This window comes from Notechis scutatus, chromosome 2 (genome assembly GCF_049901735.1).
Source record: "Notechis scutatus isolate UNSWTSFEM ecotype Mainland chromosome 2, rNotScu1.2, whole genome shotgun sequence".
Lineage (NCBI taxonomy): Eukaryota > Metazoa > Chordata > Lepidosauria > Squamata > Elapidae > Notechis > Notechis scutatus.
In genome coordinates this window covers 140,391,755-140,406,680 of record NC_142010.1, presented here as the reverse complement: position 1 = coordinate 140,406,680, position 14,926 = coordinate 140,391,755, and the positions used below count along the sequence as shown (strand labels likewise).

The window sequence follows — 14,926 nt, the reverse complement described above, 5'->3', positions numbered from 1 at the left end:
TTTCAGAGAAGGGTTTTAAAGAGGAATACTACAGCCAGGGGCTGACATCTTTTTTTTAGGCAAAAAAAAAAAAATATCAGCACCATAATTATCCACGCATCGGTCCCAACCACGTGATAACTAGGCCAATGAGGATTGAAAATGGCCTTGATGATTCAGACGCCAGTGACGTCACCGGGGTCAAGTTGTTGCGAGAGAAGAAAACCTGCGTGGAGCAACAGCGACATCTATCCGCTTCTGGAAGGTAAGGAACCCAGGACCTTCACATTGAACAAAGGAGAGCGACACGCTTTTTCCTCGAGTTTGTTTACCAATGAACGAACGAACGCGTGTCTGCAACGAAGTGGGGGAAAATGAAGGAAGTGAACCCGTAAATAGAAGCAAAGTCAAATTCAAATCAAAAGGTCAGCAAAGAATCTATCTATCTATCTATCTATCTATCCATCTATCTATCTATCTAGGTATCTATCTATCTATCATCTTTTAAATAGATACAAAAATTGGAAGAAAAACAAATAAGCCAATAATCGAACACTAAATGAACTTTTGGGTCCTTTGAATTCTTCACCACAATTAAACTCGACATGCACAGAAAAGTTTTCTTTCCGCTGTCTTCTAATTTCTTCAATACTTTGTGGATTCAACCTTAGCCGCCGTGGGACAGTGAGTTTACTTCCCAAAAAGTATTTAGAAAATCATTGTCATCGTTATCATCAACTGGAGTCAAAGAAATATGAATCATGCAAGAGATTTCCATTTGAAAATAGTCATTTGTGCTGTTTTAGTGTTTATTCCAAAAGTTTTTTTCTTGCCTTTATTGTACGAATTTCACCTTTAAGGGTCTTACCTTCTAGCATTTGGAGGGGAGGGGGGGAGGGAAATTCCTCCTTAAATTTTGACCAAAATAACCTGTGCCATTATTTTAAAGTAAGCATCAACCCTATTTACACTTCTTCAGAAATTCAAACATAAGCACAACAAATACAGTTACAAATACCAGTTTGTAAATAAACTGTTAAGGTACATTAACAAACCTAAAACAGCATTCTTTTCTATAAGATTGTGTGGATTTGGCACCTACTTCTTTCAGGAAATTATCACAATCAAATAAAGTACCAAATGGTGAGGTGTATGAGGGTGTATTTTTTTATTTCACATAAAGAGTGCTTAACTACAATTTTATGCACAATTTTAGTTGATCTTTATTTTTATTGTTTTCACACTAAGATTTTTTTTTCAAAAAAAATGATTGTTTCCTTTAGTTAATTCTAGATTCATTTGCTTTACTTTTTATGCTTGCTTTCTCCTTGCCGCCTCTCTTTCTCTCTCTGAACTTAATGATCTCAGAATAATAAATGTTATCTCATAGATTAAGTTATGCTGAACGAGATGCTTTTTCTTGTGGCTGCTCTCTTTATTGGACATTTTCTAAATTGGGTTGCAATTAAGTCAAATTGTTCTTTAGCGTACATTAAAGTGACTAACATGTTACAATCCCAAACTGACAATCCTGTTGATGATTGTCAGTTTGAGATGTTTTCTCTGTATTTTATGTGTGAGTGGGCATGAAGGAGTATAGTTGAGAAACCATCTTACCATCTCACTCAGGATTTTGATCAAGAGATAAATAATGATCACGCTTATCATAATGACCACAAGAACAGAATCACTCAATGGGAGGAACCTCAAGATCATTGCAAAGGATTTGAAAGGATTAGAGGGTTCAGAGTCATTTTCAAGGGGTGGGTTGGCTGTCTTTTCAAAAAACAGATAAATAAAGAGTGGGGGGAAATTTTACTCAAAAAGATCGAGAGATGTGGAAAGGTGGAATTTAGCCAGTTTGGGTTAAATATATATCTAGATTTTTTTAAAAATAAATAAATAAATAAATAGGCTGAATTGCTGCCTAAAGCCAGCCAAGCTTTAAAAAACAAGTTTTCAATGACCTGGTTTTACAATTCAATTTGGCTGTTGCTTTGAAAGGACTTGCAAAGCTTGGGGCCCCACCTTCATCCCCCACCCCTCTCCTCCTCCCTCCGATCTTCAAGGGTGAGAAGTTTTAATATCTTAGGCCAAGGAAGTCTTAAACCACATAATTCTATTTGTCTCAAGTCCCCCTTCACACACAAACGCCCTCCCCACCCCACCCCTCCGCCACACCATTCAAAATACAACATGCTAAGAGCTCTCCTGCACTTTAAACATTGATTTGCTTCCTTTGGAAAGTGATTCCTGACTTTACAGCCTCTGTTTGTGTTTTCTGCATAGGTCTTTTTTTAAAAAACAAAACAAAACAGTTTGATAGAAATCGTTCTGTTTTATGACATCCCCGCAAAAATTCCACATAATATTTATAAGCCAAAGAATAAAAATTTAGCATGGGAGCCAATGCTTCCTCATTTATAGGTGAATAAATTAAAGACCAATACAGTTTGGCACTATATAGCTTTCTCCCATTCTCTCCCAGTTCTCCCCACCACCACTCTTTAGTTTTGCAGTTTATATAGTTAACTCAATCATTTTTGGCTCCAAAGCTCAAGAGATCACTTCATGGATGCATTTTTGGGGAGAAAAACTGGCCAGATGAAAATGAAGTGACAATACATTTCAAAGTCTTCCATGTCTATGTTTTCCACTCTGGATTCTTGTCTGTGTTGAATTCCATTTTCTCCCTCATGGGAAATAGGAAAAAGGAAGCCCAAATTGCACTGAGATAAAAGCCTGTCAAATAATACTATTCCCCCCCCCCCCCTCAGATCTTTTTCAGAGATTCATTTATACAGCATTGAGGACTTTTTATCAGATTGAATATAACTGGAGACAGAATAGAAGGGTTTTGAATGTGTAAAGCCGGCAGAAATTAAATATTGATTTCCTATTTGTCATTATGATTGCTTCATTTTTTTTTAAAAAAAGAAGTGTGTTTGTTTCTATCTGTACAAACACATGGAAAAAAAATTTCAGTGTAAATTGGGTTGATAATTGAAGCTTTCCACAAGCCGATTGTTATAATGGCTAATGGAATGGCGAAAACATCAGATTCATTTAAAAGATCAAAATATACTTCTTAGCTTCAGTTCAGACTATATTTGTGTATGTGCATATAAACATATACCTTAAATGGAGGTCTTGCTGTAAACCAGAGCAAGTGCATGTAGAAGTCCAAATAATACTTAAAGTAAAAAATAATTAGAAGTATGATAAACATGGATCATTAATGGAAAAAGAAATAAAATTCATCGGCTTAAGTAGAACCCCCATTGGGAAAATGCTTTACTCTAATTGCGGAAAATAAATACCAACAAATGCTATTAAAACTTAAATGGAGGGAAATCTCTACATGCAGGAAGTGGGGAGATCTTAACATCTCAATCTGGCTTTTTTACATTTCTTTAGAAACAAATTGTGTAGCGCATATTAGGTTTAAAAAAATAGTAATAAAATAAAACCACAAAAGAAAGATTGAGGTTGCCGGCTGACCGAGGGTCAGGCAGCTTACACCAAAGTAGAATTGATGCTGGCTTGTGTGTGTGAGTGCCTTTGGATTCCTTTAATGCATTTATCTTGGGCCTGGTAGTTATTTGGAATTATTTGACTGAAGTAAAAGTCAGGAAGTGATTAATTTTTAAAAAGTCAAAGAAACAGGATAAAGTGCGCCCTGCCACTTTTCTGCCTTCCTGAGTATATGGAGCAATCTGCAGACGGTCTCCCATTGTCTGCACTGTCTGATTGCTCTTTCTCTGAATGCCAAAGGCAGACGTTGAGTTGACACCGCCTCCCCCCCTCCCAAAAAAAGAGATCTTGAAACTAGGTCCCCTTCGCTTCCCTTGGAACAGACTTCAGCCCCAGAAATACAGGACAAGGAAGGAGTGGGCTGCAAACACACAACCACACACACACACACACACACACACGGACAGGGAGGGAGGGAGGGAGATATGCAGGAATACTGCACAACCCTATCTAAAGCTTCACATTTCCCTTAAAAATCATATACACGTGTGCAGCTCGCTGTTTTGTAACTCACACACAAAAGCACCTACCTCAAACTTTTCCTGTTGTACTTGTTCTCTCTTCTCTCCCCCCCCCCCCACACCATTATCTAATCAAGAGTTAAACAGCAAAATGCCTCTCGTGCCCACCATATGTTTAAACAGCTCCCCCTCCCCTCCCTTAGCCATTTTTTTTATGATAAGCATTCATTTTCACTTCTCGGAAAAAAATTGGTAGGAACATTTTAATGATTACCTTAAATTTGTATTTCTGCTGCTATTATACCCCATGTTGCGAAGGAAATAAATATTCTGATTTATGACAAAGTACATGAGAGTACACTAACAATGATGCAAAAATAAAACCCAACCCTTTAGATGTTGGCTTAGAAAGTGTAAACTATCACCCCAAGAAATCTATCAAACTTTACAATCCGTCTTATACTGTTTCCCTTCTTTTGGCGTAACTTAAGTCGAAGAATTATGGAATTATATTATATGCCTTGAGGTGGTATTGCAAAACTATGCTCTAGTTATTACTACCCCCAACATAGAACATACACATGCACACGCAGGTATTCGCCCTTTGTGCTTAAGATCAGAAATTAAAGTTGACATGCATAGCTTCCTCCTACAGTATTCACATTCCTGATCATATTACATTTATCCGCACACTGTTTTATGTTTAAAATAGATAAATATTTACATGTATGCAGCTCTGTACACAAAAAATATTCATTTTTTTCAATTGTAGCTCAACTGAAGCCAGCGGGGAACAATGCAGCGCATCGTCTTAGGATGAAAAATGAAAGCATACATATCTCATTTGCTATATAATTCCATTTTCATGTTAGAAGTTAAGCGTGACTTTAATCTGGGGACAGAAAATGCTTTCATAACACAGAAATCGAAAGCACTTTGCCTAACTAGCATGCTAATGTTATTAGCATCAGCATTTTAAGACATTAAGGAGTAATGCTAAAAAAAGAAATTAAATTATCTAATAAGTGAAAATATATATAGGAAGATATTTTTCCCCGTTTCCACTTAAAATGGTATTTCTGGTATTTCTGTACATTTAAGATCTTTTCTAATGTTCACATAAAACCCGAATTAGCTACTTATTTTTATTTTTCATTCTATTGCGTAAAATGAATGTACTAGAAAAGAAATAGAACGAAAGAAAGAAGCCTAGACATGATATTAGTTTTTAGAAAAGGAATTGACACACACAATTAAAAGTGATAAAATATATAAGATTTGTTTATTTTTAAAGGCAGAGCCCAAAGATTACTGTGAATTACAGAAGGGGCGGCTCTTTTTCAATTACTCTTGATTGTTAAATATACTTTGAAAGACTATGTAAAAATAGCTTTATTTCAACATATATATATATAGATATATACTCTCTTCCCTTTTCCTATTTTCTACCCTTTCCCATTGTTCTCAAAGGAATGATACTTTCCCCTTTTGGGAGAGACAATTGTTCACATAAAACCAGAGTTAGCTACTTATATCTATTTTTTATTCTGTCTCACTATATTGTAAAGATCAGCGGTAGGAACTGGTGGATTTCCTTCAACCAAGTGGACCTTTAGCATTGAGGTGGCAAGTTGGATATTGTGTAAGTACAGTGTTGGACCTAGTTGCCTTCTGTCCTTTCTAGATTTTGCATTGTTGGTTCTTCATGGAAAAATTAATTGACAGCTATTGCAAAGATCATTTGGACCAAGTCTTAAAAGTTACATTAAAAATATTGAAGAGTAATAGCTCAAGAAAAGACCAATGCATTGACCCCTTCCTTCCTTCCTTCCTTCCTTCCTTCCTTCCTTCCTTCCTTCCTTCCTTCCTTCCTTCCTTCCTTCCTTCCTTCCTTCCTTCCTTCTCCCCTTTCTCCTACGCTACAAATAACATTGACTGTCCCCCCCCCCACACACACCCCAAAAACACAAAACGCTAAACAGAACAAACCATAGGGATATTCTGAGCAGCTTCTTCTATGCAACAGTGATCCGTATTTTATTTCCTGTAGCAAAGATTCCAAGACCTTCTTGGGCTCAAAGCTGCATTCTTGTGATTTCATGGTATGATTTGTGAGTTATCACAAGCACAGAAACAGTGCTTAAGTCCAACATATGTTGACCAGCCATATATGACCCACCTTTATTAAAAGCACATAAAAAGGGCCTTAATGAGTCGCCATCTTGAGGGAGGACTGGGTTAGCTCGCTTCTAATAAGAAGGCTAAAACTATGTCTGGCTTCTTTTCAGATTCAGAGAAAGTTCAGATTTATTCAGAAATGTTATCTAAAGCTGGAAAATGAAAAAGCGAGTAGTTTTCGTTAGTTCAGACCAATGTCCCTCATTAACGGCACAGGAATCTCTATCTATCTATCTATCTATCTATCTATCTATCTATCTATCTATCTATCTATCTATCTATCTATCTCTACCTACCTACCTACCTACCTACCTACCTACCATCTATCCGTCTGTCTGTCTATCTCCATTTATTATCCATCTCTATGTCTGTCTATCTTTCATTCAATGAATCTGCCTCTTCTGTCAAAAAGTTTAGTGCCAGTCAGATGTTCAAAAAATAAATAAATAAGGCAAGAAGCAGAATTAATGGCACATTTAATTATTGAGAAAGGGATTGCTCTAAAACACCCGTCTCGGATCCCTTTAGCAGAATGGGATAAGAGGGAGATGGCGGGTTTATTTACATACAAAGAAAAGCTCGCTTTCTTTCAGGCCCCTTTAAAGGTGCCTCGCGCGAAAGTTCACGTGAAAAGAAGTGAACTAAAGCAGCCACCCCCCCCACCCCCCACCCCTCCTTCCTTCCCTCATTCAAAGTCCGTAGCCGAGCGAAGAGGGGCGAGCTTCAAGTCCACTTCCCAAAGCCACTGTCGCGGCTTTTCGGGCTTCCGTGGGTCCAGCTTGGCCAAGGTTCCCGAGTCTAAACAGAAACTCAGCGGGCAGTCAAACTCGGACGCGTATCTTGCGGATCTGGTGCGGGTGTGCTTTACACGTTGTCCAGAGCTCTGGCTCTCCTGCCCCGCTTCTAGCCTCCCTCAACCCAAGAGGAAGTAGATACACTCGCCGAAGCCCACCGGCATTTTCTCGCACCCACCCGGGACGAATCCGTTTCGGCCCCCGCCAGCGGCGTTGAAGGCGAAGCTTGCTTTTAGCAAATTACAGTTACGATAAGAACGTCGGGAGGAGACATTTCTTGCCCTCCAGCCGACCTAAAAGGCAGCTGTGGGTCCTCCCAGTAGCCGGCTCCAAGCTGGCTTCCACCTCCCCTCACCTTTCTCACTAGTCTCCCCGCCAAGACCGCCTCCTAAACAGCGTCCAGTAAGTTCAGGCGGGATTCCTAGCAGGAGCAGGAAACAGGTTGGGTCGCTCGGGGTGTGTGTGTGTGTGTGTGTGTGTGCGCGCGTACGTGTGTGTGTTTGCGCGTGCGTGCATATGTGTGTGTGTGTGTTGGCAGCCAGACGGAGAGTTCCCCCCGCAATTAGCCTGAGGGCCATTAAAGTGGCTTTTCCCTGCAATCCTCGGCCGACGAGGAAGCCTTTCTTCTCCGATCTCTCCGAGCCGGGGGGAGGAAAAAGAGTCGCCTTCTGCAAAGACTCAGAGCTGGTTGGAATTGGGGCGGGTGGGTGGGAATGGGGCGGAAGAGGAAGAGACGGCCGGGAAAAGAAGAGAGGTCGTCGGGAGGGGTTTGCCTCGAGCTGTAAAACTTTTATGCCAAACAAAGTTATAAAAACTTTCCATGCGTTAAGATATTAAAAGGTTTTATAACAATCATAAACCTCGTATGTGGCAACGGGTGTCTGGGTGTCTATGCGTTCATGTCCACCTTTTCTCTAGATGCATGAAACGACCGAGCAGCTGAGTTAAATATGAAGGATCATAAACGCCACGGTAGGGTTCGAAATTTGGGTGGCACTCCCAGACACGCACGCGCGCGCACAGGCATACACACACACACACGCACACACACCCCACGCCAGTCCACCTACTTGTACTCAGTCGGCGGAAACATTGGGAGGTGGGGGGAAAACTCGGGCCTTTCTGATCCGGTTTATTACAAAAGGGTTAAAGGTGATGGACTTGACTCCCTTGAAGTTCAAAGACATCATATATTCACTTTTTTTTCCCGGCTTCTTGCACCCCTCCTCCCGTTTTTTCTCCCCCCCCCCCATGCAACAAGTAGAATCTTAATGCACTACTAGGATATTTCTTCGGTTTGTTTTTTTTTCCAGCTAGATGCCCCGGTTTTAGAGGAAGGTTAAAACGGAGCCACTTCTCTGGTCTCAAATCTTACAGGGTGCCTCTCCACGGTGGCCTTCCCGATCCCAATCTCAGCATCCAAATAAGAAAGAAAGGAAGAAAGGAAGAAAGAAAGAAAGAAAGAAAGAAAGAAAGAAAGAAAGAAAGAAAGAAAGAAAGAAAGAAAGAAAGAAAAAGGAAGGAAGGAAGGAAGGAAGGAAGGAAGGAAGGAAGGAAGGAAGGAAGGCACCCTTCCTTCTTTCCCCTCCCCGGGAAAGCGCATTAACGGGTTAGTCCTACCTCGCACGGCTTCTTAATACCCTTGTAAAGTCCCACATGGTCTATAAACTTGGATTTTACAACTGGCATTCCATTTTAGCTGGAGAAAAACTTTGAACTAGGCCTCCAGTTTCATTGTGTCGCAGCCCTGGCAAAAAGATGGGAGAGGAGGGAGGGAGAGCGAGGGGGGAGCCAGGGGAGGAAGGGGAGAGGTCGGAATGAGAGCGTGTGTGTGTGTGCGCGCGGGGCAAGGGTGGCGGGAGGGGGTGGGGGAAAGCTGGAGAAAGGCTCAGCAAAGGCACCCTTATTTGTTTACTATTTACTGCGGAAGTCTTTTTCTATGGCCAGACGGTGGTCATTAAGGAAAAGTAAGCTGTTTAGGGCTGGAGGCTTTATGACGATGTCTAGACTAGTCGCCTCCTTTGTCCAGACAAAACTGCCGCTGTGAAGGTACCTCGAATGGACTTTGGGACTGGGGGAGAAGCGCCTTATTGCACCTTGGCTGAAGTTTTCCTTAACCTTGGAAAGGTTTTGCCGCCTGCCCGCTTTGGAAAAGGAAGAAGGGCACCTTGAAGTGGCACGCCATTTTGTTTTCTGTTGCAGGCTCTTTCTTTCTTTCTTTCTTTCTTTCTTTCTTTCTTTCTTTCTTTCTTTCTTTCTTTCTCTTTCTCTTTTTCTTTCTCTTTCTCTTTTTCTTTTTCTTTTCTTTTTCTTTTCTTTCTTTTTCTTTTTCTTTTTCTTTTTCTTTTTCTTTTTCTTTTCCTCTTTCTTTCTTTCTTTCTTTCTTTCTTTCTCTTTCTTTCTTTCTTTCTTTCTTTCTTTCTTTCTTTCTTTCTTCCTTCCTTCCTTCCTTCCTTTCTTTCTTTCTTCCTTTCTTATTTGGATGCTGAGATTGGGATCGGGAAGGCCACCGTGGAGAGGCACCCTGTAAAATTTGAAGATCTTTCTTCTCTCTCCCTCCCTGCCTCCTACCCTCCTCCTCAGTTTTATATCCTGGACTTCTTTCAATATGTTTTGGCTAGCTTATGAAATAATCAACCCTAAGACATCTTTATATTAAACATATGCACAGACTTTCTGAATCTTTGAGGAAGTTTGTTACTTTGGCGTTTGGGGCTCAAGCGTTGGCTGGAAAGAAGGCCAACAGAAGAGAGAGCGCGTGGAAGGTAGAACAATTTCCACCCAGTACTTTTGCATGCAGAATAGATGATAGACAGACAGGCAGGCAGGCAGATAGATGGAAATAGAGATAAAGATATAGGCAATCCTTACCTCATCTAATAGAAAACATTTTGGTTCAGATAATCCATCCTTTCTTCACGACGAAACTGGAAATGGATCTAACAAGCAAACTAAAATTTTTCGCCTGTTTTAAACTTGGGCATATAAACTTGTGGATTTCCCCATAGTTTGATAAAACCCCAAAGGTCCCCTCGAAGTATTTTAATTGAATATAACATGTATTAAAAGTTATCAGCCACTGTATGAGAAAACCTATTTTGAGCTCAGTTGTCCCTTTATTCAAAGACCGCATACTTTCAAGCACTGAAGGGAAATTATATAAGGACTGTGCCACAGGTAAGTCTACACGTGTAGAAATATCAGACTCCTTCTTTCCTTTCTTCCCCCCTCCTTCCCCTGCTTGTGATAAAAGAAACCCCTCACATCTTCATAATTAAAACATGCATAAAACTAGTTAGGCACTTTCTTCTTATTTATCTTGTACCAGTTAGCAAATTGAGGCTCTCTGAGCAAAGACGAGCGGGAGGCTTATTGACATGCAAACATAAAATTGCACTTCTGTCCTACGTCCTGGGGTTGAACTTGTTTTGCTTAAGAGAAGGAATTAAGTACTTGACTTTGTATTTGCGCCTCGCACAAGGGGAAGGGGGGGGGAAGGAGGGGGAGAGGGACTTTATCCTTGATCCTTTATCCTTAGGAGAATTTTGACTTCTTTGTCAGGGCAGACAGAAATGCGCTCCTTAAGCATCCTTGCCTGTAATGACATTGGGGGCGGAAATATTGCAATATTGCTCATTAACCACCATTTTGGCTTATTGCAATATATCATCGTTGCACGGGTGGGAAGGAAAAAAAGGAGGGGGGAATCAAGAAAAAAAACATTACTAGAGAGTAGAAACAAAGACATCTGGAGCTAAACATAGCCGCCTCCCCCCCATTACTGGGCCCAGAAATGTCTATAAATGTAAATGCAGTGATGAAAAAAACGTCTAGTTAAACACAGAAGGTTCATATTAATGTGAGTATATACCATGCAGAAATGTTTCTTATGCTCTATAGTCCGCATTTGTATATATGCAAACACACACACACACACACTCACACACATAAATGGGGATTTATTTTGCACAAATCTTTCTCTGTCACACGGATATCCAGGCGCTCTCATACCGCACATGGATTGAAAAGTCCTGCAGGAAAGTCCACACCAACACTGACTGCAGTTGGTCTTTTAAGAGGGAAATACTAATAAAATGGTCAAATAAAATCATAATATAGAACAGCTTGAAATCTCTTTATTTGCCATAGAATTTCACAGAGTTGCCCTGGATTCAGTTCTTTACATACACCAAGATTTATTTATAACTGCGGTTGCCGGTTCCTGGAGCTCTTCTTGTCCTCCGTTGCTGTTTGCTGGTCTCTCATGTCCAGGAGAGGGAGGGAAATGCATTTACACACTATTTAAGAGACAGTTATTGCAAATTTATTGTAGTCCATTCCACTTCCTCCCGGTCCACCTCCCCCGCCCTTGACCACAGATGCAGAAACGGGATGGGGGAGAAAACTCGGTATGTACTCGGTATATATCACAGGTCTATGAGGGAATCAATGGAACTTACACTATTATAGTGATGCCAATTTTCGGAAAGGAGATTTAAATCAGTTTTCAAGCAGCAAGGCGTGTTCAGCAATGGAAGCTCCGATGAAGAGGAGTCAGTGTGTGTGTGTGTGTTTGTGTTTGTGTGTGTGTATGCATGGCGGGACAGGGTGGTGGTCATGTCACTTAACCATCTACACACATACACGCTTACCTACACACTCACCACGCTCGCTCACCTACCCACAGTGCACACCTACCCACGCAGACTCGCATGGAGGTTTCCTCCCAGCTGAAACCTGAAATCTTTGCCATGGGGAATGTTTTAGAAATCACGCATCAACAACCTGCATATCAGAAATCAGGGCCACCGCAAAGCATTTTCGGACACAGAGCTCAGTAGGTTCTTCCAAAGGATGGAGAAGGTTTGAAATTTGAAGGATGGTGATGAGAAAGGAGAACAATAATAATAATAATCATCACAATAACAACAACAACGAATCGGATTCCCATTCTTCAGAAGGAAAACATTCATTAGAAGTTCATAGAAATATTCAGTCTTCTTCAAGGTTTAGGGAAAGGTAGAAGGGACTATACAAGAGTTTCTTTTTTAAACCGTGTCCCAAACAGTCCCCCAAAATACAAATCTAAGGAAGGGGGCGGGAAATTAAAACTCATGGGTTGTTTCCAGGCTCCTTTGTCAAGTCAAACCCTATTTGCAACATGGTATCTTCTTCATACACAGAATACTTCAACGAGCAGAGGGGTGTGTGTGGTTTTTTTTTTTAAATTTTTTAATTTTTGTTTACAAAAGGGTAATAAAATAAAAGAAAGTTCACAATAAGGGATTTCCCGAGAAATACTGCAGGCGGTCTCTGCTGAGTTTTTTTTCTTTCATCCGTCTGTTTTGAAACCAAATTTTAACCTGTCGATCGGTGAGATTCAACATCCGAGACAGCTGCAGCCTTTTCTCTTTGTTGATGTAGACGTTGAAGAAAAATTCTCTTTCCAGCTCTCTGATCTGGAATTTCGAATAGGGACATCGCTTCTTCCTCGTACGCGGGGCACCTTAAGGGGGAAAGAAAGCGAGAAAGAAAATACCACCAGAAGTCAGGAAAAGCAGCTACAAATCCTGCAAAATTCTAACCTCCCCCCCCCCACACATACACACACCGCCCCCCCTCCCCAAACGAGAGCTCCCTTGCACACGAGTCCTTCCACCATTCACACACAAACACACGCTTCTGCCAACACAAAACGTCTGCAGCCTATTACAACCATGTGGGCAATCTTTCCCGCTCAGTTTTTAAACCTAGGACAATGTGCCACCCTGGGCTTGGCCCTCGGAATAAGAGCCAAGAAAGAGTTCAGGCGTCTGCAATACTGTTGGGAAACAGACTTTTTTGCCCCCACCCCGGTTTTTTTTTCTTTTCTTTTTTACTCTCGCCCTGTTCAGTTACCACTCCGAGTGGAGCAGAAGTAGACAAGGCAGGCTCTCTGCTTATGCTTCTGATTAAACTGGAGTGCCACTCACCGCAGAAGCCCTCCATACACACGCGCACACACGCACGTTTTTCACGCACAAAGAAAAATCAAAGCCTCAGATCTTAAACCGAATAGCACCGCCCGCCCCCCACAAGAACAGGGGAGAAAGGAAACACTTTTCCCCTCAGGCACTCGAGTGGCAAATAAAAACCTGGGCGCGCACAATATTTTACCGTCCCATTCAGTTGTTATGAATGAAAATCGATGGCATAAGGACACGTGTCTGATCAATTGCTTCGATCCACGTTTTTTCAAAGAAGAACCATAAATGTATAGCTTATGCGAGGGGGTGGCCCTTGTGTACAGTCTCTATGATGCCCTGTCTCTGTTTGGGGGCGGAGGGGCGCGCCAGCGTATGTGTGTGTGTGTGTGATTTCAGATGTCAACAAAGTATTTTTAGGAGCCAAGTAAAAGTGCATAAACAAATGAAAAAAAGGGGGGGGGAATTTGTCCAGGGCTTGGAGAAAGACCAATGACATCTTGCAAGCAAAGCAGGCCTTAACTTATGCTCGTGACGTGGAGGTGTAGCTCTTCCCTGTGTTTATACACATGTACAGAGCACACGTGTATTTTTTTTTAAAAAAATAATAATCATAATCACAGCAACTCGCCCAGCGCCTACGCCGCCTCCCGTCTTTCGGGAGGAAAGGAAAACTCTTGGTTCTACCCCCTCCAGACAGCCTGGCATCCAAATCCCCGTTAAAACCGATCCCGTAAGTTCATGATCAAAGTTAATATTTGTCACCCCGGTGGGCTTTTCAAATTTCCCCGACTGGGGCTGGGGGGGGCTGGGCTGGGTCTTCGCCTCCCGTCTCCCTTTCTCTCCCAGAGCCGTTCCCCCCCATCGTAAACCTCCCTCCCGTTGCAAGCCCCAGCTTTGCAGCTTATCATAAAATCCCTTTGACTGCTTATAAAACTCCACATAAAAAAAAACCAAAAAAAAAACCCTGGCCGACACAAACCAGCGGGCGAGTTTCCCTTCACCTTTTCCCATTTACGGCCGCGGCGCTCGCTCGCTACCTACTGGCGCTGCTGGCTTTGCCGGCGGCGTCCTTGTTGGCCGAGGAAGACGAGGCTGAAGAAGCCGGGTTGGTGCTTTCCTCCTCGTCTTCCGGGTCGACGCCCTGCTCGCCGCGGGAGGACAAGGCGGTGGGCTCGGCGGCGGCGGCGGCGGCGGCGGCGGGGTCGCTCTCCAGCTTGCTGGGCGGCTTCTGCGGGCAGCTCTCGAGCGGGTTGTCGGCCGTGCAATAGGCGTTCTCGAAGAAGCGGTCGAAGCCCTGGGGCAGGACGCTGTTTTTGTTCACGCCGGAGTAGAAGCCCGTGGGCGGCGGGGGGTTGCCGCTGGGCGGGTGGTGGTGACTGTAGGCGCTCTCGTTTTTCATCAGCATCTCGGTCATGGTGGACGGCGGGAGGCAGTCCCGGTGCATCAGCTCCTCGGCGGAGTAACACGAGGCGTAGCCGCTCCTAGGGTGCCATTTATTCGAGGGGTCCAGCCCGTAGGAGACCTCGCGTACGGGCTGCACTTGGGAGAGGTTGGCGGAGTAAGGGTAGGAGATCTGCCGAGACGGGGCCTGGGGCAGGAAGGAGGAGACGGTGGAAAATTCGGGGACGTAATAGGTGCAGCTGGGGAGGTAGAGGTTAGAAGCGCAACCTGCTCGCTCCCCGAAGTCGCCGCTCCGCTCCTTGCGCGACTGGGAGCAGAAGTTGCCGAGGTTGACCGAGTTAAACATCTTTCTCCTTTTCTCGCTCCTATAGATAGAGGTTGGGGATCCGAGGTGCAGAGGGGGAAAAATTTGGGAAGGCGAGATGACGCGCTATCCGTCTTAGTCGCGCTCTCCGGGACACGTGATCCAAAGTAGATATTGCCATATATCAGTTTGGAAGCCCTTGGAAGCGTAGGAGTGGTTCACTTAGGTAAGATCTCAGAGGTCCAAACGATTGGTGTTCAAACACCGCAGAAACATTATGAAAATCAATCGCGGAATTGGTGTTCATTT

At 42.8% G+C, this 14,926-nt stretch overlaps 1 protein-coding gene across 2 annotated transcripts; it reads right to left on the bottom strand.

The window, feature by feature from the left end:
• Nucleotides 1-12,219: 12,219 nt before the first annotated feature.
• On the bottom strand, nucleotides 12,220-14,659 carry HOXC11 (homeobox C11). Of its 2 annotated transcripts, XM_087954089.1 has the most exons (3): nucleotides 14,111-14,659; nucleotides 13,954-14,053; nucleotides 12,220-12,452 (listed from the first exon to the last, which is right to left on the bottom strand). In XM_087954089.1, the coding sequence occupies exons 1-3, from the start codon at nucleotides 14,657-14,659 to the stop codon at nucleotides 12,220-12,222; spliced, it is 882 nt and encodes a 293-aa protein (XP_087810215.1). The 2 variants fall into 2 exon arrangements, with proteins under 2 accessions (XP_087810215.1, XP_026533160.1); XM_026677375.1 differs by having other exon boundaries at nucleotides 13,954-14,659.
• Nucleotides 14,660-14,926: the final 267 nt, after the last annotated feature.

Excerpts from the sequence above, each read along its gene's own strand:
- HOXC11 (XM_026677375.1), bottom strand. The coding sequence starts at position 14,659 with ATGTTTAACTCGGTCAACCTCGGCAACTTCTGCTCCCAGTCGCGCAAG. Across the intron at positions 12,453-13,953 it reads CGGCAAAGCCAGCAGCGCCA|GTGCCCCGCGTACGAGGAAG; the intron begins GTAGGTAGCGAG and ends TTCCCCCTTAAG.